A 25,271-nucleotide genomic window follows, 5' to 3' on the forward strand; every position below is an offset into this window, starting at 1 on the left:
GACCTGAAGTCCTCCTGGACCACCGTCAAGATCTAACTGGCCATGTCCCACGGGGTATGTGTATAGCAACCCAAAGGAAGAGAGAAATAAATGATTGCAATGCTAAACTGGTGGAGGAAAATATATGCTTGCCATAAGCCTCAAACATCTTAAACACCCTGCCTAGAGAAGTTATGAGGAATAAATAGGGATTAGATTTACTGGTTGAAGCCTGAATCGCAAGGCTCTCTGGAGTAGGATGTTTTAGTGAGAAACTCAGGATTGCCAGGAGCCTATCTGCAATACCTGGCCACCTGTCTACTCACAAGTAAGAAGGATGTAATTACGCTCCAGAATTCGTGATGCTCAACAAGTTACCTTTAGTAACGTCTTTTATGGAAGAGACTGTCAAACCACAGATTCCTCACCTTGGGAATTTCGTCAGGCACCAGACAGGATCCAGGGGAATTTTCAGTTCCCTGACGTGCTCAGAGGTGGTGTTTGGTCCACCCCACCCCGGATATGACATCGGGTCACTGTATCTGTGCCACCTCCTTGTGTTGATGTCAATTTCTTTCTGATCGCTGCCCACCCCGTTGGGTGCTGAGACCATAGAAATCAGAGTATGCCACTGTGCTGATCTCTAACTTGAGATCTTATTGGTGGATTGTATGTGTCCATTCCAAAGAATGGCAGGAGGGTGGGTCAGAGCTGTAGTATTTTCTGTAAGAACCTGTATTCGTTACCCCTTTATGATTGAGAGGAATGCTTTCAGAGCTAAAATAATTGCCTGCCTTTCAAGCAAGCTGATATGAAAGTGAGCTTCTGCCAGAGACCAGAGTCCTTGGACCTCCATCTCTCCTAAATGAATTCCACAACCAAACAAATAATGCCTCTGCCCCCACCATCAGCTCTGGGTGGGGCAGGGAGATGGGTCATGTCTCTGGTCCAGTTGCAGTCTAGCAACCTACTCTGTAGGTCTTTCGCAGTCTTCGCTCAACACCTGGATAGAATCCAAAAGGTTCCCTTGGTGCTGAGCCCTTTAAGACTTCAGAACCCACAAGCATCACTTTTGTGAACACCTGAAGGGCGCTAGCCAGTGTGAAGAGAAGTACACCAAACTGAAAATGCTCTTTGCCCACCTTGAAAGCCAAGTAGTGTCTTTGGGACTGCAGGACAAGTATGCTAATATAGGCATCATGTAGGTCCAAGGATACCATCCAGTCGTCTCGATCCCAGGCAGATAGAACTTGGGCCAGAGGGAGCATCTTCATGTTGGCCTTCCCCAAGAAGACATTGAGAAGGTGAAGATCTAAGATTTGATAAAGGCCTTCGGCCTTGTTTGGCACAAGGAAGCAATGGGAATAACAATCAGTCCTAGTTTCTAGGAACAGAAGCCTCTCTACGGTTCCTTTAGCCAAAAAAGCTTCCACATTTTGGAGCAAGATGGACAGATGCTATTCTGAAATGTCCTCTGATGTAGGCAGGGGGTATGTTGTGGCTAAAAGAAATGGTAGGGCATAGCCCTGCTGAACAATCTGCAGGACTAACTTGTCATATGTAATTCATGCCCACACATGTAGGAAATATATGATTCTGCCTTCCACAGGTTGGTTGTGCAGCGCTAAGGGCAAACTAAAGCAACTTAGAGGCTGCTGCTATAGGGGAAAGGAAATGGCAGTTTGTCGTCCCTGATGACCAGCATAATGACCGCTTAAACCCTCCTCCAGACCCTGAAAAGTCTGGGGTGCCTACAGCTGGTGTGGAGGGCCTTGGTACTGCTGATAAGACAAACCTCTTGAGTAGCCCTGAGAGGGATTAAATTAGTGATGAAATTGCCTTGCACATATCAAGAGACCTAAGGAATGTGCAGTGGCCTGACTCTCGTCCAAGTGTTCCAGACTTGAGTTTGCTTTATTGCCAGAAAGGTAAGTCTCATCAAACAGAACGTCCATATGGGATGGCTGCATATCTCGAGAGAAGTCGGTGGATCTCATCCATGAGTGACGCTGAAGCACATGCTGGTTCCAAATGCTCTGCACAAGCAGTCCGTGGTAATCAGTCCAGATCAGATAATGTATATGGACGCATCCTGGATGGCTTAGGCCAAGTTGGCATGAAATTCTTTAGGGACCACCATCAGGATCTCGCCAACCATGCCCCACAGAGAGCAGGAATATCTCACCAGCAAACAGATTGCATTGGCTGACTGGAGGGCCAGGCAGGTTGATGAAAACATCAGCTGCCCAGAAGTTTCAATTAATTTGAATGCCCCCTCTAGGGGTCATTGGGAATGACATAGGGTTCACATTACTGGTGGAAGCTTGAACCACAAAACCTACTGGTGTAGGATGCTCTGTCAAAAATGCAGGGCTGACTAGCACTAGTCTGTGGTGCCTGACATCCCGCCTGTTCACTTGTGGGCATGAACAAGATTTGGAAAGGTTGACACTAATGGTGTCAGTCAGGACTTTCTGAAACAGAAGCAAAGGTTTAGACTAGGTTTGCTCAGCTTTCTGCAAAACATCTGTAAGTACATTAGTTATGGTCTTCATAGCTGGTAGTTTCAGGCCCAATACCTCCGCTGCTAATCTCATAACAAAAGCAAAGGAGGCACTCTCTTCCATTGAGTGGCCAATGTCTGGGAAAGTATCCAGCCTCTGGCCTAATGTAGATTCATTGTCATCATAGTGAGGTGGAGATGGAAATTATTTCCCCTCATCGCCATTATCATCACTCAAAGCTGATTGGCTCTGGTCAGAGTCTGAACCGAAAAGTTGTTAGAGCGCTGGAGTGCGGTTCCTATGCAATGCCATGATTCTGTCAGAATCAGATTGGTCTGGGATCAGTGTGTAGGTACAACTCCGGTCACGGGTCAGACAAATTCAGCTCTAAGTTCGATAGGACTATTGGGCAGCCCCAACATCAATATCAAGGTGTAGGAAGTTAGCTCTGTATATACTATCTCAAAGTAAGAGATAGTGTGCACAGAGTCCAAGGTTCCCCTTAGAGGTAAGATAGTGGCAAAATTAGATCATTCTAATGTTCTATTTTGTGATAGTGTGGTCGAGCAGTAGGCTTATCAGAGGGTAGTGTTAAGCATTTGTTGTATACACAGGCAATAAATGAAGAACACACACTCAAAGACTTAACTCCAGGCCAATAGTTTTTATATAGAAAAGTATATTTTCTTAATTAATTTTTAGAACCACAAGTTCAAGATTTTAAGTAAATACATAAAATGCAAGATACTCCACACAGGTAAGTGAGGAACTTTGAATTAGAGCAATAACATATACAGTTTTTGTTAAAATGGCAATAAGCTATTTTAAAAGTACACACAGAGCAAAAATCAACAGTTCCTGGGGGAGGTAAGTATTGGTTAGTTTGTGAGGTAAGTAAGATACTTACAAGTCTCAGTTCCTGGGCATAGGCAGCCCACTGTTGGGGGTTCAAGGCAACTCCAAAGTTACCACACCAGCAGCTCAGGGACGGTCAGGTGCAGAGGTCAAAGAGGTTCCCAAAACACATAGGCGCCTATGGAGAACAGGAGTGCTCCGGTTCCAGTCTGCCAGCAGGTAAGTACCCGCGTCCTTGGAGGGCAGACCAGGGGGGTTTTGTAGAGCACTGGGGTGGACACAAGTAGGCACACAAAACACACCCTCAGTGGCACAGGGGCGGCCGGGTGCAGAGTGCAAAGCAGGCATCGGGTTTTGTATTGGTTTTAATGTAGGGACCCGGGTGTCACTCCAGCGGTGCAGGCAGGGCACAGGGGGGATTCTCGGGCCAGCCACCACCTGGGCTAGGCAGAGTGTCACCTGGGGGTCACTCCTGCACTGAAGTTAGGTTCCTTCTGGTCCTGGGGGCTGCTGGTGCAGTGCTTGGACCAGGCGTCGGGTCCCTTGTTACAGGCAGTCAGGGGGAGCCTCTAGATTCTCTCTGCAGGCATTGCTGTGGGGATCCATGGGGGTCGTCTTGGGCTACTCACGGGGTCGCAGTCGCCGGGGAGTTCTCCCTGTGGTGTTGGTTCTCTGGATCTAGAGCCGGGGGTGTCAGGTGCAGAGTGTGAAGTCTCACGCTTCCGGTGGGAAGAGTGAGGTCTTTGAAGTTGTAGAAAAGTTGCAAGTTTGTTGCTTGTTGTTGAGCAGAGCCGCTGCTCACAGGAGTTTCTTGGTCCTGGGATTCAGGGCAGTCCTCTGAGGCTTCAGAGGTCGCTAGTCCCTGTTGGATGCATCGCTGGTTGCAGGTTTTCGAGCCGGAAGGCAGGCCGGTAGGACTGGGGCCCAAGCAATTGTCGTCTTCCGTCGTCTCTGCAGGCTCGTAGGTCAGCAGTCCTTCTTTAGTTCAGGTCGCAGGAATCTGATTTCCTGGGTTCTTGGGTGCCCCTAAATACTAAATTTAGGGGATGTGTTTAGGTCTGGGAGGGGGTAGCCAATGGCTACTGTCCTGGAGGGTGGCTACATCCTCTTTGTGCCTCCTCCCTGTGGGGAGGGGTTCACATCCCTAATCCTATTGAGGGAATCCTCCAAAACTAAGATGGAGGATTTCTAAATGCAGGGGTCACCTCAGCTCAGGGCACCTTAGGGGCTGTCCTAACTGGTGGGTGACTCCTCCTTGTTTTACTAATTATCTCCTCCAGCCTTGCTGCCAAAAGTGGGGGCAGTGGCCGGAGAGGCGGGCATCTCTACTAGCTGGGATGCCCTGGGGTGCTGTAACAAAGGGGGTGAGCCTTTGAGGATCACCGCCAGGTGTTACAGTTCCTGCAGGGGGAGGTGTGAAGCACCTCCACCCAGTTCAGGCTTTGTTCCTGGCCACAGAGTGACAAAGGCACTCTCCCCATGTTGCCAGCAACTCATCTAGCTGTGGCAGACTGGCAGAAACTGGTCAGCCCCACACTAGAATTCGAATTGGGATTCAGGGGGCATCTCTAAGATGCCCTCTGGGTGCATGTTACAATAAATTCCACACTGGCATCAGTGTGCATTTATTGTGCTGAGAAGTTTGATACCAAACTTCCCAGATTTCAGTGTAGCCATTATGGAACTGTGGAGTTCGTGTTTGACAACCTCCCAGACCATATACTCTTATGGCTACCCTGTACTTACAATGTCTAAGGTATTGCTTAGACACTGTAGGGGCATAGTGCTCATGCACATATGCCCTCACCTGTGGTGTAGTGCACCCTGCCTTAGGGCTGTAAGGCCTGCTAGAGGGGTGACTTACCTATGCCACAGGCAGTGTGAAGTTGGCATGGCACTCTGAGGGGAGTGCCATGTCGACTTAGTCTTTTTCTCCCCACCAGCACACACAAGCTGTGAGGCAGTGTGCATGTGCGGAGTAAGGGGTCCCCAGGGTGGCATAAGACATGCGGAAGCCCTTAGAGACCTTCCCTGGCATCAGGGCCCTTGGTACCAGGGGTACCAGTTCGAAGGGACTTATCTGAGTGCCAGGGCTGTGCCAACCCTGGTTGGCAGGGTCCCAGCACACTTTCAATCAGAACTTAGTATCAGCAAAGGCAAAAAGTCAGGGGATAACCATGCCAAGGAGGCATTTCTTTACACAAAGGAACCAGTGATGATTTTGGGGCTGGATTGGAAGTTGGCTATGCCTCGAAGTAGGACCTGAGATGAGTTCTGGAGGTGCTGAGGGCAGACCACGCCAAAGGTAACCAGGCTAGAGGGCTACCTGGATCCTTGTGACCCAAAGGCATGCCAGAGGGAGCAGGAAGGGTGCTGAAGATTTGCAAAATGATGCCTCTGAATGCCTCAATGGGTGGCGGCATAAGCGAGGGGCCCAGACACCCTGGGTGCTACAGGATGACTCTTCAGCAGGGGACCAAGTGGCACCCTGATATCTATGTAATATTTCAGGTTTAAAGTGGTGGAACTGGGACAAATCTTGTTTGAAATTATTGTGCTTCAATTTAGATTTCAACTTACTGGAAGACCTGGACCTCGATGACAACCTGTTGTGGGAACGGGTCCATGACCTCAACATCAACCAAGAACAGGTCTTCAGAGTTTTCTTTTGAATGTTAGTGGCATATAGTTTTGCTTTGAGGTCTCAAAATGTCTTTAGGTTCAAAGTGGCACACTCCTTGAATTACTTAGTAGTTGTGTGCCTGAAAAACAAGTTACTTATCTTCGGTAACACCTTATCCGGTAGAGACAATATCTAGCTGCAGATTTCTTACCTTTGAATTCTCTCCAGACTGAAACTCGAAGATTTTTCTTGAGTATCTCTATGTGCCGATAGGTGCAGTTGCTTGGCTTTGTGGTGTGTCATCTGCACCGGAAGTGACGTCGGCTTCACCTATATAGGGTCTGTAGGAAAGCACCCTTTTTGGCATGGTTATCCCCCACTTTTTGCCTGGTGTCTGATGCAATTTCGACTGAAAGTGTACTGGGTTCCTGCTATCCAGGTCCCCAGTGACAGATCTCTTTCCCCAAAACTGCACAGTAGTTTGACAAAAAACGCAAAAACTTTAGCACCCTCTGTAACTCATTAGTAAATGGTAGCCCTGGTACCTAGGGTAATAAAAAGGGTCCCTAACGGCTGCAGCATGAATTGTGCCACCCTAAGGGACCCCCACTAAGCAAATTATAGGCTGCCATTGCGGCTGCATGTCTTGGTGCAGACCAAAGTGAAAACCCAACATGGCACACAGGTTGTGTGCCATTTCCCCTAGCACTGCATGTAACAGATGTAAGCACCCCTCTAGCCTCCCTTACAGCCATAAGGCAGGGTGCATTATATTACATGAGAGGGTATATCTGCACAAGCAGATATGTCCCACCTTTGTCTTTGTCGATTCTCAGACATAGTAAGTGACTACAGAAGCCATTTTATATACATGTGCTGGGCACTGGGCACTACAAATTCCCCAGCTACACAGGGATGATGATAGGGATGTTTGGTATCAGACATCTCGAATTGGTGAACCCACACTGATGCCTTGGTTGGATTTAGCAATGCATGCACCCATAGGGCACCTTAGAGGTGCCCTGAAAACCTACCAGCTACTAGTGTGTTAACTGACTTACCCTGCCCACATCTGCCACCTTATCCACCTTTCTGACCCCCTAAGGTGAGAGTCAGCGCACTCAGGTTCAGAGACAAAAGCCGGCATTGGGCAGGGGTGTTGAAACCTCCTGCAGGCAGGATGGACATTCCAGGGTGGTAAACTTCAAAGTCCTTGCTGCCTTTTTAATGCGACCCAGGTCTCTCCAAATGGCGGAGACGCCCAACCTCCCTTTCCTGATCCCATTTTTGGCGGCAAGACAGGCGGAAAAATCTAGCAGACTAGGTCATGCCAGTTCCACCCCTAAGGTGGACAAACTGAAGTGAACATCACTTTCTAAATTCCTCCATCTTAGTTTGGAAGGAATTAGGCCACTAGAGTCAGGGTTTTGCCCACTTCCCAACGGAAGTCTCTGTAGAAAGGGTGTACTCACCCTAAATGTGGGCAACACATTAGCTGCCACTTGGCACCCCCTGTAACACCCTCAAATTGATTATTTAGATGGTACCCCTGAACCACAGAACTCAAACCCAGAAGACCTAAGAAGACAAAGGACAAAGAAGAGACGCACCCGTAGAAGAGGAGAGCAGCTGACCTGGTACCAACCCCGCCGGCCTGTCTGCACTCCTCGACAGGCTCTGCACCAGAAGATGGCTCACCCTGCAGCTGAGCCCCCAGAAACCCTGTGAGGACTGTCTGCCTTCGAAAAAAAGACTCAAGTCCCCTGTAAGCAGGGGACCTGCTCTCCAACCCACTCTAAAGAAAGGACTCTGCAGCCTCCGGAATCACAAAGACCTGACACCTGAAGTCACCACTGCATCCGCTGTCCACGACCCAAGGGGAGGTGGGCCACCATGGTACTAACAAAGTTCCCCAGCTTTCCAGAGTCTGAGCCCATTGTGGTTTCACCCCTCCTGGACCCCCTGAAGTTGCCTGGAGCCACCGCACGCAGGCCCCATCTCCCGCAGCCTCTGTGGCTTTTGGGCAAGGGTAAGGATAAAAAAACAAAATATCAGAAAGGGAAGCAGAAAATGGATCAATGGACTTTTCTGTAGAGTATGATTCAAATTGCTTCCACTGGCAGGCGTATACCGCTTTGGTGGAGGGATACCTGGCTGCCATAATAACACTACAGACCTTCAGGAGGGAGGTTGAAAGTTGTCAACTGCAACCACTCAACCACCACGCAAGAAGTCGGAACAATGACAGGTTTGAGTGGAGGACCGTTCCCTGCTGCTGCAACACAAGATCCTCCTGAAGAGGTAGTCCGATCGAAGGATCAACATTCATATTCAGTAGCCCAGGATACCAGACTCTCAGTGCCCAGTCTGAAGCCAAAAGAATGACTTGGACCCGGTCATTCCTGACCTTCTTGAGAACTCTGGCCAGGAGTAGTAATGGGGGTAAAGGTGTACAGGAGGGCTGAGCTCCACTTGAGATGAAGTGTCTCAGAGCGAGAGCTGCCTTGGAAACTCCAGCACTCAAAACTGCTGACATTGAGCATTTTCTGCAGAGGCGAACAGATCTAACTAAGGCTCTCCCCACTCCTGAAGGAGACCTCCAGCCACCTCCGGGTGGAGACACCGCTTGTGATTCGCTAGGCATCGACAGCTGAGTTTGTCTGTTCTGGTGTTCTGGGAACCTGCCAGATGCTGAACCACTAGGAATGTGACCTGTGTAGGAAGCTAAGTATCAATGTAGTACCCCAGTGTAAGGGACACCATGCTGATAGCCCAGGGCGACTCTTCTTGGCTGACAGTGGTTAAAAAAATAATCCTAAAACTCTCTTTTTGTGGTAGTGTGGGCGAGCAGTTAGGCTCATCAGAGGATACTGTTAAGCATGTATTGCACACACAGAGCCAGTAAGCATGACACACACCCAATAAAGAAATCCGCAACCAATTTATAAAAATAACAGATTTTTATATTAATTTAGACACCAAGATCATCATAATCAGTTAAGTACTTTTGATTAATGAATCTTTAAGTCACAATAAAATATACTTATGCTGTGGCTTCGAGCGGTAATATTATCCTATGAGGACAAAAATTTACTCCATAAGGTCACTTAGCAACGACTTACAGGACTGTTCTTCTGAACTTAGGGTGAGTATGGGACAAGGTCCAAAGCAGCACAAACAGGTCACCTCTGGAGGCAATGGGGCACCCAAGTGTAGAGGTGCGTTTCAGCGTTGGGTGCACTGTTCACTTTAATGGGAAACGGTCCAGTGACATAGAGACTACAAGTGGGGACTGGTGGGGCAGTCAGGGTGAACCCAAAGGGGGAGGGATTAGATCTTCAGGGTCTTGTGCATGCAGGGACATCGTAGGTCCACTCAGACTTGGGCTGTAGGACTTGTGTTCAGTAGTGCTCTGAGGTGTTGGGTTGCGCTGCTGAAGGCTCTCACAGGTCTCGGTAGTTGCAGAAAGAGGCTGCAGGCAGCAACTGTGGGACCAGTCTGGCAAAATCCAAGGGTGGGCTCAGCTTCTGTGGGTTTCAGGACTCCTTTGGCACTGTCGCCTTCCTCGAACTCGGGCTTTGGGGCTCGGGTGCAGTGGTACTTTAAGGTGTCGGGCTGCAGGGGGTCAGAGTCACACTGTGTCTTGGTGACCTGGTGAAGAGGGGAAACAGAGCAGTGGGGCCACTCTACTGACTGGCCTCCTGGATCCCGATGTGCCTCAAAATTAGGTTTGTGCTGCTGGCGTCCAGATTGTACCACCAACAATGCTGGGTTGCTGCAAGGGGTCCAGTATACCGGGCACAGGAGTAGGGAGACCGCGGCAGGGCTTAACATCTCAGAACTTCAGTGAAATGGAGGGGCTGACTTCTTGAGCTCCAAACATTCTTTTCTGGGCTCATTGTTCCCTCGGCAGGCCCGATGGCCAACGGGACAGAGTCCTATACTTTGCAAGCAGTGCCTGCTGATGCAGGGAAGCAGCTCCTGTGCTCCAAGGGAGATCTTTCCCCTCTGCTGAGCTGCTGGGCAGTCCTCCAAGAGTTTGGAGAGGTTGTCCAACCTTTTGTGAAGTTGGTCCCACTGACTGTCAAAGTGCAAACAGCCTGGCAGGATTTTGTGCCACTCTTGGTGCAGGGCATCAGTTCTTGCTCTCTTCAGTCCTCCTTTCTTCCTTGGTTCCCAGTAGTTGAGTCTTAACTCGATCTGGTTTCCTGATGTCAGGGGGCCCCATAAAAACTCTATTTAGGGGTGTTAAGGTGAGTGAAGGGTAGTAGCCAATGGGCTACTTATTCTCAAGGTAACTACACCCCCTAGAAAACCCTTCCTGGGGAATGGGCATCACCCTGTCCCCATACATGGTGACATTCTCTTTTTTTGTGTTTACTTCAGGCTGTCCATCTTAGGGTTGTGCTCAGCCTGTGTGAAATGCCTCCTGACTAGCTACTTTTTCCACCTCTCCTGGTGCCAGATGGGCCTCAAGGCAAGCGGTTGCCTCTCCCAGGTCTGGGGAAGCTGAGGTTGCATATTAAAGATGGCAGGGACTTTGAAGTCCCTGGCCTTGGTATGCAGATTTAATAGCCATCCTACCAGAGGAGGTGATAAAACGTTATGCCAGAGCAGGCATTGTTTCTGATTTCTGAGAGCGCAGGCTCTCACCTTCAGGGGGTCAGAAACTCATCTGGCAGGCTGGTTGATACTAGTCAGCCAGAACACTAGAAGAATAGTACTTTTTCAGGAGGTACCTCTAGGCTACCATGTGGGTGCATGTTTTAATAAATCCAACACTGGTATCATCGTGGGTTTATTAAGACAAGGTGTTTGATACCAAACACCACTATGTTCCAGCCACATCTAAAGACGCAGAGCCTCTTGACAGAGGGTTCACACCCCACCCGGCCCTCATTGTTGCAGTACCACATGGGGGTGGTGGTGTCCATGAACACCTGCACTAGCCTTCCCTTGAAAGAGGGTAGAAAGGTTATCAATGCCAGTCAGATCTCACTGAGCTACAGCATGTTTACGTGAAGTTTGGATTTCACCGGAAACCAGAGTCCTCAGATCTCCATCTCTCCCACTTGGAGGCCCCATCCCAGGAGAGATGCATGTTTCACTACTGAGAGATCTAGTTGGGGAAGGGAGAGGGTCTGCCTCTAAATCAATCACGGTTTGTTAGCCACCACTGCAGGTCCTTTGCAGTTCCCTCTGATATCTGGACCAGGCTGAAGAGATTCTGCTGATGCTGCACACACTGCAGAGCCTGTGTTAGAAATGGGGTTTTTGGTTGGCAGTCAGGTTACCCTCTGTCCAAGCTAGAACCCTCACTCTACTCAGGGTAAGTCGCACACAATCCAAATTATCCTGTGCCCACCCTCTGGTAGCTTGGTACGAGCAGTCAGGCTTAACTTAGAAGGCAATGTGTTAAGTATTTGTGCAATAAATCATACAATAACCTAATATAGCACCACAAAAATACACCACACAGTGTTTAGAAAAATATATAATATTTATCTGGGTATTTGCAGGTCAAAACGATCAAAAATGCAATATGAATTTGCAAAGATATCACTAAAAATTTATATGAAGGGAGCACCGCCAACAGGCTGGCGGTGCTCCAACGAGCATTCTGACCGCGGCGGTTCAGCCGCGGTCAGAAGCGGAAAGTCAGCGGTCTCCCGCTGACTTTCAGCTGCTCGTTTGAATCCTCCATGGCTGCGGAGCGCGCTCCGCAGCCATGAGGATTCTGACCCCCCCTACCGCCATCCTGTTCATGGCGGGAAAGCCGCCATGAACAGGATGGCGGTAGGGGGGGTCGCGGGGCCCCTGGGGGCCCCTGCCGTGCCCATGCCAATGGCATGGGCACGGCAGGGGCCCCCGTAAGAGGGCCCCGCAAAGTATTCAGACACTGAAATACGCGACAGGTGCCACTGCACCCGTCGCACCTTCCCACTCCGCCGGCTCGATTACGAGCCGGCATCCTCGTGGGAAGGGAGTTTTTCCCTGGGCTGGCGGGCGGTCTTTTGGAGACCGCCCGCCAGCCCAGGGAAAAACTCATAATACCCTCCGCGGTCTTCTGACCGCGGAGCGGTATAATGGGGGCGGAATTCTGGCGGGCGGCCTCCGCCGCCCGCCAGAATCAGAATCACCCCCGAAGTGTCTTAAGTCTTTAAAAAGTAAACAAAGTCTCTTTCAAGCACAAAGTACCTGGTTTGGAGTGGAAAATCTCTGCAGAGGGCCGCAGAAGAGGAGATGCGTAGAAAAATGGTGTGTGCGTCGGTTACGCCCCTTCACACACGGACTTGCGTCGTTATTTTTCACGCGGGGAGACGTGCGTCGTTCTACGGGAGGAAAAATGGTGTGTGCGTCTGTTGCGCACCTTCACACACGGACTTGCGTCGTTATTTTTCACTCGGGGAAGACGTGCGTCGTTTTCTGGCACGCGGACAGTCTCCTTCTATGGATCGTGGGATTACCAGATGTCCTAGGGTCTGTGCGTGGATTCCGCGGCTTGTTATCCGGCTGCGCGTCGCTCTAGGAGGCTGTGCGTGGAATTTTCTTTCTCACGGCAGGCATTGCGTCGATTTCCTCTCTGGAAATCGGGCGGCGTCCATGCAAGGCCGTGCATCGAAGTTCCGGTCGCACCGTAGGCGTCGGCGTTTTTCTCACACTGGAGCAAGCTGTGCGTCGACTTTTTCGGTGCAGGAGGAGTCCAAATGAAAAAGAGAAGTCTTTTTAGTCCTGAGACTTCAGGGAACAGGAGGCAAGCTCTATCCATGCCTTTGGAGAGCACTTTTGCAGCCAGACAAGAGTTCAGCAAGGCAGCAGGCCAACAGCAAGGCAGCAGTCCTTTGTAGAAAGCAGACAGATGAGTCCTTTGAGCAGCCAGGCAGTTCTTCTTGGCAGGATGCAGGTTCTTGTTCAGGTTTCTTCCCCAGCAAGTGTCTGATGAGGTAGGGCAGAGGCCCTGTTTTATACTAAATTGTGCCTTTGAAGTGGGGGTGACTTCAAAGAGTGGCTAAGAAATGCACCAGGTCCCCTTTCAGTTCAATCCTGTCTGCCAGGGTCCCAGTAGGGGGTGTGGCAGTCCTTTGTGTGAGGGCAGGCCCTCCCACCCTCCCAGCCCAGGAAGACCCATTCAAAATGCAGATGTATGCAAGTGAGGCTGAGTACCCTGTGTTTGGGGTGTGTCTGAGTGAATGCACAAGGAGCTGTCAACTAAACCTAGCCAGATGTGGATTGTAAGGCACAGAAAGATTTAAGTGCAAAGAAATGCTCACTTTCTAAAAGTGGCATTTCTAGAATAGTAATATTAAATCCGACTTCACCAGTCAGCAGGATTTTGTATTACCATTCTGGCCATACTAAATATGACCTTCCTGCTCCTTTCAGATCAGCAGCTGCCACTTCAACAATGTATGAGGGCAGCCCCAATGTTAGCCTATGAAGGGAGCAGGCCTCACAATAGTGTAAAAACGAATTTAGGAGTTTTACACTACCAGGACATATAAACTACACAGGTACATGTCCTGCCTTTTACCCACACAGCACCCTGCTCTAGGGGTGACTTATATGTAGAAAAAGGGGAGTTTCAGGCTTGGCAAGTACTTTTAAATGCCAAGTCGAAGTGGCAGTGATACTGCACACACAGGCCATGCAATGGCAGGCCTGAGACCAGGTTAAGTGGCTACTGAAGTGGGTGGCACAACCAGTGCTGCAGGCCCACTAGTAGCATTTAATCTACAGGCCCTAGGCACATATAGTGCACTCTACTAGGGTCTTACAAGTAAATTAAATAGCCAATCATGGATAAACCAATCAACAGTACAATTTACACAGAGAGCATATGCACTTTAGCACTGGTTAGCAGTGGTAAAGTGCAAAAAGTTAAAAAGCCAACAACAACAGGTCAGAAAAAAATAGGAGGAAGGAGGCAAAAAATTTGGGGATGACCCTGTCAAAAAGCCAGGTCCAATAGCCTGTATATGCCATCTGGCATGTGTCACTAGCAGGATGCAGGACGGCATGAGGCCCAGCAGCCTCAGAGTTAGTCTTACCAAACCCCAGGAGAGAGGTTAAAACATCTATATCATAGCCCGAATATCCTGGACTGACTGCTCAGGAGAATAAACCCAAAACTGCACTGTGTTTAGAACACATCAGATGAAAGGGAGTGTCTGAGAGTCAGGTGTGACTTTGGCACGTTCATAGCAAACCCCAGGAGGTCCACCCTAGTCTGGAGGCACAAGACAACAGCCTGGAGGAAAGCCCGCCTTCAGCAGCCAGTGGTTGAGAAAGGGGGAGACTTACACCTGAGATCTATGCAGATGAGCTGCGATAGCCCCCATTACCTTGGTGAACACCCGAGAGGCGATGGTAAGGACGAAGCGGAGCAGGACAAACTAAAAGTGCTTGTAGTCTAACGTGAATCGCAAGTAACGTCTGTGAGCAGGCAGGATGGGGATGTTAAAACAGGCATGCTGCAAGTCCAATGCTAGTCTTCTGGTTCCAGGGCAGAGAAGTCCTGAGCCAATGTGAGCATCTTGAGTTTCTCCGTTCTGACAAAGAAGTTGAGGGTTCGGAGATCTAGGATAGGACAAAGACCCTTGTCTTTTTTAGGGACCAGAAAGTAGCAGGAGTAGTAACCATTGCCTACTATGGCTCCCTAGGCCAAGAGAGCTCTGACTTCCTTGAGGAGCAAGGACAAATGATCCTCCGTCAGCAGGTCATACGATAGAGGTATGGAGAGAGGAGTGGTCTTGAAGGGGAGTGAGTAGCCCCCCCAAAAAATCTGAAGAACCCACCTGTCCGATGTTATGGACTGCCAGTGGTAGAGGTGGTGGTGGATCCTGCCAACAACTGGAGACCCATGATCTAAAAGGGCAAGATTAGGAAGGTTGAGGCTGCTGGTGAGGGGGTGTATGGATGGAGCAGACCACTGGCTACTCGACCCACATGATTGAGAAAAATCACGTCCTCGTCCATGCAGAGGCTGGGAAGCTTGTGCGGGCCGGTGGCTGGGATAGGGTTGGCGTGGTTGAAAGCCCCTTCAATAGCCACAAAAGGTAGAATGGGGATAACACAGAGAAGATGAGAGGCTCAAGGACTGGGTCGCAGCCCACAAGTCCTTAAAATGCCCCAGCTCCGAGTCTGACTTGTCCCCAAGAGACCGGTGCCATCAAAGGGCATGTCAATGAGGGAAGCTTGGACATTCTCAGAAAAGTTAGGCATTCCCAGCTAGGTGTGGTGTGTGAGTGCCACCATCATGGAAACTGCTTTGCGTAGCGAGTCGGTCATGTTCAAACCGCAACATATAGTGAACTTAGTTGCATCTCTACCGTCTTTGACTGCTTGGGAGAGAACGGCCCGGGCCTGCTCCAGAACCTGTGGCAGCACTTGTGCAAACATGCCCCAAAGTGTGTGTGAATAGCAGCCCAATCAGCATGCGGTGTAAACTGTCAGCAATGCAAGGATGGCGGAGGAAAACATTTTCTTACCCAAGCTATCCAGCCTCTTGGACTTCTCTGTCTGGGAGTGAGGCAGGGAACGCGCCATGGGAAATAGAAGTTTGGGCACAAAAGCTCTCCGGGGTAGGGTGTTGAGTGAGGTAGTTTGGGTCCCCTGGGGTGGGGCAGTGGTGATGGGTAATCATCCTGCTCACAGGAGCCCCTGTGCTTTGCTTGGACCTGGTTCCCAGAAGGACGTTGGCAAGAGTTTTGTTTAAAGGGTGTGGGGTTCAGAGGAGGAAGCTTCTGGTTGCAGCACCTCTGTCAAGATATTAGTCTTGACTGCCACTGAGGTCAACTGGAGGTCCAGGACCTCAGCCACCCTCTTCACCACCACAGCATAGGTAGCTCGCTCCTCCATTGCCAGGGTAGGGGGAGAAAGCATACCAGTATCTGGAGATGTGTCCAGTCCGCTAGCATCACCCAGTTCCTCACACCATTCAATGCCCTTTTCTTCTGACAGGTATTTTAAAGGGTCCGTTAACGCCTCCCATTCTTCCCCAAGGCCTAGCCCTTCAGAATAAGGCTGAGGCACCAGACTAGGAAACAAAGGTCCTCACTGTGCCGGAATCTACGTTGATGCGGCTCCATTACGTATTTGGGGATTATGATGGGTTGGAATCGCCTATGGGCACCGGAAGCATCAGCATCAGAACTGGGCCCAAGGGAGGTCGCAGTGGCATGACCGTTGCCAGCCAGGAACCGGGATCAGATCCATGGGGGCCCATCATAGCTGCCAACGTGGAACTAGATGGGCCCTCATCCGGCTCCACAGGGCCCGAAGGTGATCCAGAGGGGTTGGCCTGCTCAATAATGAGGCGTATGGCCTCGTAACATTCTTTCACTTGACAAAGGGGTCTGATCCGGCTCCTGGAAAGGTGCCAAGGCACAAAGTCAGTGCTGGCATTGGCTCAGAAGAACCATGCCTCAAACGCCAATGTTTCATTGTTGGATCGGTTAACAGACAAACAGACAAGGAGAAGTCGCAGCGCTTCTACTTCCTGTGAATTTGTGCTTCCTACCTGAGTGTACCGATTACTTAGAATGGGATTAAGAGGACTTGGGACCCCTGGAATGATTCCGGGACCTTCCTCTCGACCGGGAACAAGACTTACGAGGAGTCGCGCATCACAGAGTCGTCTGCTGGGCTGCCAGCAGCTTTAGGGACTACTCCCTAAAAGCCTTTGATGCCACGGCCCGGCAGTCAGAGCATGACTTGAAGTCATGGCCGCCATCCAGACACCATAGACACACGAGGTGACAGTGACAGGCGCCACATGGTTGAAAACCTGTCTGTCTCAATGACATTCTCACACACCAGGAGGATAACTTTAAAAAACGTCGACAAAAAGCAGCAAAAAACCTGTTAAAAAGTGACAGCATGGTAAGCTCTTCTTTTGGATCTGCAGTGGTTAGCGCAGAAAAAACTGACATCAGCATGCCGAGGTGGCGCCTATATAGGTGAAGCGGACGTCACTTCCAGCGCGTACAATGCCATACAGAGCTGCCCAATGCTACCTACCGGCACACAGGGGTACTCAATAAAATCTTCCTGATCCAGTCTGACGTCTGGGTAGATTTCATAGGTAAGGAATCTGCAGCTAGAAGTCTCTATCAGATCCAAAGGCCAGCGCAGAGCTCATGGGGATCTGTCACAGACATCTGTTTGCGACAGTCTCTGCAAGGATTAAACCCTGTAGTTTTAAGAGGAGGCTAGACCTGTCACACTGGCTAAATAAAATGGGCTGAAAACCTCGTCAAGGACTATGTAAAAGTTGGGAGTGAACTGCAGATCCACGTACAATGGCACAGAAAGTAAGCAAATGACGTTAGATTGCAGGAGTGAATCTTATATGCTACTCCACTTGGTACCTTGGGAGGGGAAATATGCCAACACTGAATAATTGTACATGACAACATTAAAACAAACAATATTCCACTTTTCTTTTTCAGTGATACTGCAAGATAGCAACCAACAGTTAAAGAAACTCCATACCTTGAGAAGACGTTGATGAACTGGTTCTAGTTAACGGAAGAGAAGTATTCTCAGTTGGTTTGGTCTGTACCTTTGGCTGCCTCTGTTTCCCTTTTGGACTTAAAGAGATACATTAAATGTATAAAATGTACTATTTCACTGAACACTAGGAAAGAATAATGCTGGTGACTGACAAAAGAATAAATTCATTACTAATTAAGCATTTATTGCTCTCAGTGGCTCTCAACAGAAGCACACTGTAGGAAGCTGGCTCTGTATATACTATATCAAAATGAGGTACAGTGTGTACAGAGTCCATGGGTCCCCTAGATGCTTAACAGGGGCTAAAGTAGATAATACCAATGCTCTCTTTTGTGGTAGTGTGGTCGAGCAGTTAGGCTTATCAGAGGGTAGTGCAAATAATGCATTGTACATACACAGTAAATTAATGAGGCACACACTCAATGCCTAACTCAAGGCCACTTGTTTTTATAGATCAAAAATATATTTTGTCACTTTATTACTAGTACTAGAAGAACTTTGTTGCAGGTAAGTACAGTTGTAAGTACGTATCAAGAATATTGGTTTTAGCAAAAAAAGCAGTTTACAAGAAAGTAGCACTTTTCTATTTCAAAAGTTGACACAGTGAAATTTTCCATGGGAGTCCAAAGAGTCCTCGGGGAGGGGGAGGGGGAGGGGGAGGTGGAGGTTGGGGTCAGTGGTAGCCCAGAAAACAGCAGGTAAGTACACAACTTGATTACAGTCTTCAGGATATAGGATGCCCACAGTTCAAAGTTTAGGCTGGCCCCAAAAGTGCACCACCAGAAACACTGGGCCAGCTAAGTGAGAAGGTCAAAGTTGTCTTTGACTTTTCAGTTCAGTGGGATCCTATAAGGACTGGGGGTGCTCAGCAGATTGCAGGTAAGTATCCGGGTGTAGGAAGTTGGCTCTGTATGTGCTATTTCAAAGTAAGGAATAGCATGCACAGAGTCCAAGGGTTCCCCTTAGAGGTAAAATAGTGGTAAAAATAGATAATACTAATGCTCTATTTTGTGGTAGTGTGGTCGAGCAGTAGGCTTATCCAAGGAGTAGTGTTAAGCATTTGTTGTACATACACATAGACAATAAATGAGGTACACACACTCAGAGACAAATCCAGCCAATAGGTTTTTATATAGAAAAATATCTTTTCTTAGTTTATTTTAAGAACCACAGGTTCAAATTCTACATGTAATATCTCATTCGAAAGGTATTGCAGGTAAGTACTTTAGGAACTTCAAATCATAAAAATTGCATGTATACTTTTCAAGTTATTCCCAAATAGCTGTTTTAAAGGTGGACACTTAGTGCAATTTTCACAGTTCCTGGGGGAGGTAAGTTTTGGTTAGTTTTACCAGGTAAGTAGGACACTTACAGGGTTCAGTTCTTGGTCCAAGGTAGCCCACCGTTGGGGGTTCAGAGCAACCCCAAAGTCACCACACCAGCAGCTCAGGGCCGGTCAGGTGCAGAGTTCAAAGTGGTGCCCAAAACACATAGGCTAGAATGGAGAGAAGGGGGTGCCCCGGTTCCGATCTGCTTGCAGGTAAGTACCCGCGTCTTCGGAGGGCAGACCAGGGGGGTTTTGTAGGGCACCGGGGGGGGGCACAAGCCCACACAGAAATTTCACCCTCAGCAGCGCGGGGGCGGCCGGGTGCAGTGTAGAAACAAGCGTCGGGTTTTCAATGTTAGTCTATGAGAGATCTCGGGATCTCTTCAGCGCTGCAGGCAGGCAAGGGGGGGATTCCTCGGGGAAACCTCCACTTGGGCAAGGGAGAGGGACTCCTGGGGGTCACTTCTCCAGTGAAAGTCCGGTCCTTCAGGTCCTGGGGGCTGCGGGTGCAGGGTCTCTCCCAGGCGTCGGGACTTTAGGTTCAACGAGTCGCGGTCAGGGGAAGCCTCGGGATTCCCTCTGCAGGCGGCGCTGTGGGGGCTCAGGGGGGACAGGTTTTGGTACTCACAGTATCAGAGTAGTCCTGGGGTCCCTCCTGAGGTGTTGGATCGCCACCAGCCGAGTCGGGGTCGCCGGGTGCAGTGTTGCAAGTCTCACGCTTCTTGCGGGGAGCTTGCAGGGTTCTTTAAAGTTGCTGGAAACAAAGTTGCAGCTTTTCTTGGAGCAGGTCCGCTGTCCTCGGGAGTTTCTTGTCTTTTCGAAGCAGGGGCAGTCCTCAGAGGATGTCGAGGTCGCTGGTCCCTTTGGAAGGCGTCGCTGGAGCAGGATCTTTGGAAGGCAGGAGACAGGCCGGTGAGTTTCTGGAGCCAAGGCAGTTGTCGTCTTCTGGTCTTCCGCTGCAGGGGTTTTCAGCTGGGCAGTCCTTCTTCTTGTAGTTGCAGGAATCTAATTTTCTAGGGTTCAGGGTAGCCCTTAAATACTAAATTTAAGGGCGTGTTTAGGTCTGGGGGGTTAGTAGCCAATGGCTACTAGTCCTGAGGGTGGGTACACCCTCTTTGTGCCTCCTCCCAAGGGGAGGGGGTCACAATCCTAACCCTATTGGGGGAATCCTCCATCTGCAAGATGGAGGATTTCTAAAAGTTAGAGTCACTTCAGCTCAGGACACCTTAGGGGCTGTCCTGACTGGCCAGTGACTCCTCCTTGTTTTTCTCATTATTTTCTCCGGCCTTGCCGCCAAAAGTGGGGCCTGGCCGGAGGGGGCGGGCAACTCCACTAGCTGGAGTGTCCTGCTGGGTTGGCACAAAGGAGGTGAGCCTTTGAGGCTCACCGCCAGGTGTGACAATTCCTGCCTGGGGGAGGTGTTAGCATCTCCACCCAGTGCAGGCTTTGTTACTGGCCTCAGAGTGACAAAGGCACTCTCCCCATGGGGCCAGCAACATGTCTCGGTTTGTGGCAGGCTGCTAAAACTAGTCAGCCTACACAGATAGTCGGTTAAGTTTCAGGGGGCACCTCTAAGGTGCCCTCTGTGGTGTATTTTACAATAAAATGTACACTGGCATCAGTGTGCATTTATTGTGCTGAGAAGTTTGATACCAAACTTCCCAGTTTTCAGTGTAGCCATTATGGTGCTGTGGAGTTCGTGCTTGACAAACTCCCAGACCATATACTCTTATGGCTACCCTGCACTTACAATGTCTAAGGTTTTGTTTAGACACTGTAGGGGTACCATGCTCATGCACGGGTACCCTCACCTATGGTATAGTGCACCCTGCCTTAGGGCTGTAAGGCCTGCTAGAGGGGTGTCTTACCTATACTGCATAGGCAGTGAGAGGCTGGCATGGCACCCTGAGGGGAGTGCCATGTCGACTTACTCGTTTTGTCCTCACTAGCACACACAAGCTGGCAAGCAGGGTGTCTGTGCTGAGTGAGAGGTCTCCAGGGTGGCATAAGACCTGCTGCAGCCCTTAGAGACCTTCCTTGGCATCAGGGCCCTTGGTACTAGAAGTACCAGTTACAAGGGACTTATCTGAATGCCAGGGTGTGCCAATTGTGGATACAATGGTACATTTTAGGTGAAGGAACACTGGTGCTGGGGCCTGGTTAGCAGGGTCCCAGCACACTTCTCAGTCAAGTCAGCATCAGTATCAGGCAAAAAGTGGGGGGGTAACTGCAACAGGGAGCCATTTCTTTACACAAGCCCCCCCCAGCCCACAGGCCAGGAGACTCAGCCAAAGCTGGGAGAGTCTTCCTAGTCTGTCAGGCGAGGAAGAGTAGGAGAAATAGGCTGGTTAGTTGCAGGGCCTACTCTGCCTTACATCCTTCTGTTCAGGTCATTCCCTTTGGGGAACTGACCTACTTCCACAGTGATAGGACCTAGTCTGAATTGCCTCTTGTCTGCCTCTTCAATGTCTCCACCCATTCTTTCTATTTTGGTCTTAGAGGTATCCACCTCTGCTGACCTTATCTTGGCCAGGGTTACCCCTAGCTTACCCAGAGAGGTTACCCAGAGCTGGAGTAACCCCACCATGACCAATAGGGTCAGGGGGCCTAACTTGCTATTTGGCATGGGGTCAGACCACCATGCTAAGGATAGTGCAGCCATAAAGGCTAACACCCAGCAGAGGCCACTGACAGCTGTCAGTGTCCAGAACCACACCTTTAGCTCTTCACCTAAAAGGGAAGGGGCTAAGTTACAGGCCTCTTTGGGTTCAGGTTGCCTGTCTGCTGTATTAGAGTGGGGGGTTACCACATCTTGTAGTAAACACCCTTCTTCCACTCTTTCTTCTGTTAGCTGAGGAGCCACCCACTCAGGTTTAACAGTTGCCTGTCTAGCCAGGACTTCTTGTGGGTCAGGTTGGACTTTATCAGGGCCATTTTTGGAGTTCTCCCCTACTGGAGCAGAATCTCCTTGGCTTGCTGTAACCTTGGCTAAAGGTTGTCCACCCTTCCTACTCTGTTTTCTTTTCTTCTTCTTCTGGGGCCTGCTTGCATTTACTGCAGAGGCAGGACTTCCAGAATCCTTGGGAGAGGACTGGCACTGGACCAGTTCCTCTCTTGAGCTCTGACTAACCTCTGGGTAGTCATTTCCAAGGAGACAATCAAGGGGGAGGTCTGTACTGACTACTACCCTTTTCCAGCTAAGAGTGCCACCCACTTCTATGGGCACTAAAGCCACAGGCCTCTTAGTGACCCTGTCTAGGCTAACTCTTACCCTGGCAGTCTCACCTGGGATGTACTGGTTTGAGAGCACCAGCCTGTCATGCACAATAGTGTGACTGGCACAAGTGTCTCTCAGGGCAGTGGTTGGGATTCCATTCACCAGTAGGTGGTGGAAGTGTCTGCTTCCCTCTGGAATCTCCAACTCACCTGTTGGGCCCTGTTTCCAGTTGAAGGCTAGGAAGACCTCCTCATCTGAGGAGTCATCTCCCATGGCTACACTGGTTACCCCTGGAATCTTGTTCTGGGGTTTGTTTTTGGGACAAGAAGTGTCCTTGGTGTGGTGCCCAGACTGTTTACAGTTGTGGCACCATGCCTTAGTGGCATCCCAGTTCTTACCCTGGTACCCACCTTTGTTTTGGGTTGTGTCTTGGGGCCCACCCACCTGTTCTGGTTTTTGGGGGCCTACAGAGGACTCTTTTTCTTTGTTTCTAGTGTCACCCACTTTCTCCTGGGGAGTTTTTGTAACCCCTTTCTTTTGGTCACCCCCAGTGGAAGTTTTGGTTACCCTAGTCTTGACCCAGTGGTCTGCCTTCTTTCCCAATTCTTGGGGAGAAATTGGACCTAGGTCTACCAGATACTGATGCAACTTTTCATTGAAGCAGTTACTTAAAATGTGTTCTTTCATAAACAAATTATAAAGCCCAACATAGTCACACACTTCATTTCCAGTTAACCAACCATCTAGTGTTTTTACTGAGTAGTCTACAAAATCAACCCAGGTCTGGCTCGAGGATTTTTGAGCCCCCCTGAATCTAATTCTATACTCCTCAGTGGAGAATCCAAAGCCCTCAATCAGGGTACCCTTCATGAGGTCATAAGATTCTGCATCTTTTCCAGAGAGTGTGAGGAGTCTATCCCTACACTTTCCAGTGAACATTTCCCAAAGGAGAGCACCCCAGTGAGATCTGTTTACTTTTCTGGTTACACAAGCCCTCTCAAAAGCTGTGAACCATTTGGTGATGTCATCACCATCTTCATATTTTGTTACAATCCCTTTGGGGATTTTTAGGATATCAGGAGAATCTCTGACCCTATTTAAGTTGCTGCCACCATCGATGGGACCTAGGCCCATCTCTTTTCTTTCCCTTTCTATGGCTAGGAGCTGCTTTTCCAAAGCCAATCTTTTGACCATCCTGGCTAACAGGGGGTCATCTTCACTGGAGTTATCCTCAGTGATTTCAGAGGTGTTGGTCTCTCCTGTGAGGGAACCAGCATCTCTGACTATTATTTTTGGAGTCAGGGTTTGAGGGACCCTGTTCTCCCTAGATAGGATTGGTAGGGGGGAATTGTCCTCCAAGTCACTATCCTCTTCCTCTGAGTTGCCACCCTCAGAGGGGTTGGCCTTTTCAAACTCTGCCAAAAGCTCCTGGAGCTGTATTTTGGTAGGTTTGGGGCCCATTGTTATTTTCTTTAGTTTACAGAGTGACCTTAGCTCTCTCATCTGTAGATGGAGGTAAGGTGTGGTGTCGAGTTCCACCACATTCACATCTGTGCTAGACATTATGCTTCTAAAAGTTGGAATACTTTTTAAGAAACTAAAACTGATTCTAGAATCTAATTCAAACTTTTAACAAACTTTTAAACTCTAAAAGAAATGCTAAACAGGATCTAACACAAGGCCCTAGCAGGTCTTTTAAGAATTTAGAAAACTTTTCAAATTGCAAAAATCGATTTCTAATGACAATTTTGGAATTTGTCGTGTGATCAGGTATTGGCTGAGTAGTCCAGCAAATGCAAAGTCTTGTACCCCACCGCTGATCCACCAATGTAGGAAGTTGGCTCTGTATGTGCTATTTCAAAGTAAGGAATAGCATGCACAGAGTCCAAGGGTTCCCCTTAGAGGTAAAATAGTGGTAAAAATAGATAATACTAATGCTCTATTTTGTGGTAGTGTGGTCGAGCAGTAGGCTTATCCAAGGAGTAGTGTTAAGCATTTGTTGTACATACACATAGACAATAAATGAGGTACACACACTCAGAGACAAATCCAGCCAATAGGTTTTTATATAGAAAAATATCTTTTCTTAGTTTATTTTAAGAACCACAGGTTCAAATTCTACATGTAATATCTCATTCGAAAGGTATTGCAGGTAAGTACTTTAGGAACTTCAAATCATAAAAATTGCATGTATACTTTTCAAGTTATTCCCAAATAGCTGTTTTAAAGGTGGACACTTAGTGCAATTTTCACAGTTCCTGGGGGAGGTAAGTTTTGGTTAGTTTTACCAGGTAAGTAGGACACTTACAGGGTTCAGTTCTTGGTCCAAGGTAGCCCACCGTTGGGGGTTCAGAGCAACCCCAAAGTCACCACACCAGCAGCTCAGGGCCGGTCAGGTGCAGAGTTCAAAGTGGTGCCCAAAACACATAGGCTAGAATGGAGAGAAGGGGGTGCCCCGGTTCCGGTCTGCTTGCAGGTAAGTACCCGCGTCTTCGGAGGGCAGACCAGGGGGGTTTTGTAGGGCACCGGGGGGGGGCACAAGCCCACACAGAAATTTCACCCTCAGCAGCGCGGGGGCGGCCGGGTGCAGTGTAGAAACAAGCGTCGGGTTTTCAATGTTAGTCTATGAGAGATCTCGGGATCTCTTCAGCGCTGCAGGCAGGCAAGGGGGGGATTCCTCGGGGAAACCTCCACTTGGGCAAGGGAGAGGGACTCCTGGGGGTCACTTCTCCAGTGAAAGTCCGGTCCTTCAGGTCCTGGGGGCTGCGGGTGCAGGGTCTCTCCCAGGCGTCGGGACTTTAGGTTCAACGAGTCGCGGTCAGGGGAAGCCTCGGGATTCCCTCTGCAGGCGGCGCTGTGGGGGCTCAGGGGGGACAGGTTTTGGTACTCACAGTATCAGAGTAGTCCTGGGGTCCCTCCTGAGGTGTTGGATCGCCACCAGCCGAGTCGGGGTCGCCGGGTGCAGTGTTGCAAGTCTCACGCTTCTTGCGGGGAGCTTGCAGGGTTCTTTAAAGTTGCTGGAAACAAAGTTGCAGCTTTTCTTGGAGCAGGTCCGCTGTCCTCGGGAGTTTCTTGTCTTTTCGAAGCAGGGGCAGTCCTCAGAGGATGTCGAGGTCGCTGATCCCTTTGGAAGGCGTCGCTGGAGCAGGATCTTTGGAAGGCAGGAGACAGGCCGGTGAGTTTCTGGAGCCAAGGCAGTTGTCGTCTTCTGGTCTTCCGCTGCAGGGGTTTTCAGCTGGGCAGTCCTTCTTC

General features: G+C 49.5%; 1 protein-coding gene across 1 annotated transcript in view; it reads right to left on the reverse strand.

The window, feature by feature from the left end:
* Positions 1 to 25,271, reverse strand: part of BRWD3 (bromodomain and WD repeat domain containing 3) — a 993,456-nt gene that overhangs the window by 63,232 nt on the left and 904,953 nt on the right. The window contains exon 38 of the mRNA XM_069212579.1: positions 17,455 to 17,552. Coding sequence (XP_069068680.1) covers positions 17,455 to 17,552 — 98 coding nt within the window. The remainder of the gene's footprint in view (positions 1 to 17,454; positions 17,553 to 25,271) is intronic.

The sequence above is a fragment of the Pleurodeles waltl genome, chromosome 2_1 (assembly GCF_031143425.1).
Source record: "Pleurodeles waltl isolate 20211129_DDA chromosome 2_1, aPleWal1.hap1.20221129, whole genome shotgun sequence".
In the NCBI taxonomy this organism is placed as follows: domain Eukaryota; kingdom Metazoa; phylum Chordata; class Amphibia; order Caudata; family Salamandridae; genus Pleurodeles; species Pleurodeles waltl.